Source organism: Carcharodon carcharias (genome assembly GCF_017639515.1).
Source record: "Carcharodon carcharias isolate sCarCar2 chromosome 38 unlocalized genomic scaffold, sCarCar2.pri SUPER_38_unloc_2, whole genome shotgun sequence".
Lineage (NCBI taxonomy): Eukaryota > Metazoa > Chordata > Chondrichthyes > Lamniformes > Lamnidae > Carcharodon > Carcharodon carcharias.
Window position 1 is genome coordinate 1,879,140 of NW_024470786.1, and position 2,500 is coordinate 1,881,639.

General features: G+C 58.9%; 1 protein-coding gene across 1 annotated transcript in view; it reads left to right on the top strand.

Annotated features, from left to right (window-relative positions):
• Positions 1–2,500, top strand: part of LOC121274800 (sulfotransferase 1C2-like) — a 21,711-nt gene that overhangs the window by 1,282 nt on the left and 17,929 nt on the right. The window contains exon 2 of the mRNA XM_041182162.1: positions 1,808–1,991. Coding sequence (XP_041038096.1) covers positions 1,823–1,991 — 169 coding nt within the window. The 5' untranslated portion in view covers positions 1,808–1,822. The remainder of the gene's footprint in view (positions 1–1,807; positions 1,992–2,500) is intronic.

The following is a 2,500-nucleotide window of genomic DNA, read 5'->3' on the forward strand; positions in this document are numbered from 1 at the left end:
GAGCCTCTCGGTCCCTGTGGGTGAGGGTCAGTGAGGGAGGGAGTGAGGGAGACAGGAGCCTCTCGGTCCCTGTGGGTGAGGGTCAGTGAGGGAGGGAGTGAGGGAGAGGGGAGCCTCTTGCTCCCCCTGTGGGTGAGGGTCAGTGAGGGAGGGAGTGAGGGAGAGGGGAGCCTCTTGCTCCCCCTGTGGGTGAGGGTCAGTGAGGGAGGGAGTGAGGGAGACAGTAGCCTCTCGATCCCTGTGGGTGAGGGTCAGTGAGGGAGGGAGTGAGGGAGACAGGAGCCTCTCGATCCCTGTGGGTGAGGGTCAGTGAGGGAGGGAGTGAGGGAGACAGGAGCCTCTCGGTCCCTGTGGGTGAGTGTCAGTGAGGGAGGGAGTGAGGGAGACAGGAGCCTCTCGGTCCCTGTGGGTGAGGGTCAGCAAGGGAGGGAGTGAGGGAGACAGGAGCCTCTCAGTCCCTGTTGGTGAGGGTCAGTGAGGGAGGGTGTGAGGGTGACAGGAGCCTCTCGGTCCCTGTGGGTGAGGATCAATGAGGGAGGGAGTGAGGGAGACAGGAGCCTCTCTGTCCCTGTGGGTGAGGGTCAATGAGGGAGGGAGTGAGGGAGACAGGAGCCTCTCGGTCCCTGTGGGTGAGGGTCAGCAAGGGAGGGAGTGAGGGAGACAGGAGTTTCTCGGTCCCTGTGGGTGAGGGACAGTGAGGGAGGGACTGAGGGAGACAGGAGTTTCTTGGTCCCTGTGGGTGAGGGTCAGTGAGGGAGGGAATGAGGGAGACAGGAGTTTCTTGGTCCCTGTGGGTGAGGGTCAGTGAGGGAGGGAGTGAGGGAGACAGGAGCCTCTCAGTCCCTGTGGGTGAGGGTCAGTGAGGGAGGGAGTGAGGGAGACAGGAGCCTCTCGGTCCCTGTGGGTGAGGGTCAGTGAGGGAGGGAGTGAGGGAGAGGGGAGCCTCTCAGTCCCTGTGGGTGAGGGTCAGTGAGGGAGGGAGTGAGGGAGACAGGAGCCTCTCGGTCCCTGTGGGTGAGGGTCAGTGAGGGAGGGAGTGAGGGAGACAGGAGCCTCTCGGTCCCTGTGCGTGAGGGTCAATGAGGGAGGGAGTGAGGGAGACAGGAGCCTCTCGGTCCCTATGGGTGAGGGTCAATGAGGGAGGGAGTGAGGGAGACAGGAGCCTCTCGGTCCCTGTTGGTGAGGGTCAGTGAGGGAGGGTGTGAGGGTGACAGGAGTCTCTCGGTCCCTGTGGGTGAGGGTCAATGAGGGAGGGAGTGAGGGAGACAGGAGCCTCTCGGTCCCTGTGGGTGAGGGTCAGTGAGGGAGGGAGTGAGGGAGACAGGAGCCTCTCGGTCCCTGTTGGTGAGGGTCAGTGAGGGAGGGTGTGAGGGTGACAGGAGTCTCTCGGTCCCTGTGGGTGAGGGTCAATGAGGGAGGGAGTGAGGGAGACAGGAGCCTCTCGGTCCCTGTTGGTGAGGGTCAGTGAGGGAGGGTGTGAGGGTGACAGGAGTCTCTCGGTCCCTGTGGGTGAGGGTCAATGAGGGAGGGAGTGAGGGAGACAGGAGCCTCTCGGTCCCTGTGGGTGAGGGTCAGTGAGGGAGGGAGTGAGGGAGACAGGAGCCTCTCGGTCCCTGTTGGTGAGGGTCAGTGAGGGAGGGTGTGAGGGTGACAGGAGTCTCTCGGTCCCTGTGGGTGAGGGTCAATGAGGGAGGGAGTGAGGGAGACAGGAGCCTCTCGGTCCCTGTGGGTGAGGGTCAGTGAGGGAGGGAGTGAGGGAGATTGGATGCTCTCGATCCCTGAATGAACTCTCCATCGTGATGCTCAGTTTCAGGCCCTGGAGATGGATCCTATTCAGCACCCGGATTTGCCGGACTCCCCTTTCACAAGGGCCCCGTTTGAAGTTGTGGACAATGTCGCCCTCCCCAGATGGTCTGCTGATATCTGGGAGATGGTGGAAAAGTTCCAGGCTAAACCAGATGACCTGCTCATTGTCACCTATCCCAAAGCAGGTGAGTAGCTGAAGGAGAGGGTCCCACCGGGGAAAGAGGGGGCATCCTACGGAGGAGGGACAAGGCCCCACGGTGGAGGTAGTGGGGTCCCTCACTGGAGGGAGATGCCCCCCTACAATGGAGGAAGTGGTCCCCAGTGCAGGGAGGGGGCCTTATGATGGAGAGAGGGAGACACGTTATGGTACATTGGGTTCTACATGCTGAGCTGATCAAATCCTGGAGGGAAACTTGAAACTGTTTTGCAATTTAATAATTTGAAAACGTGTGCCTTGGATTCAGTAGTAATAAGACCACTCAGTCTTACAGGTTTCTTCGACAACTAAATTAAACCTTTATTAAATGGTTTTAAGCACATACATAGGTTCAGAAATTATTACTATAATAACTTATAAATCCCCGAGTTAATCTGACTCCCAGTTACTGCTCCATTCATGCAACAGCAAAACATACAGATTTAAACAGACCCAGGCAAAGCGCAGACTCGGAACAGTCGAATGAAAAGTGAGTTT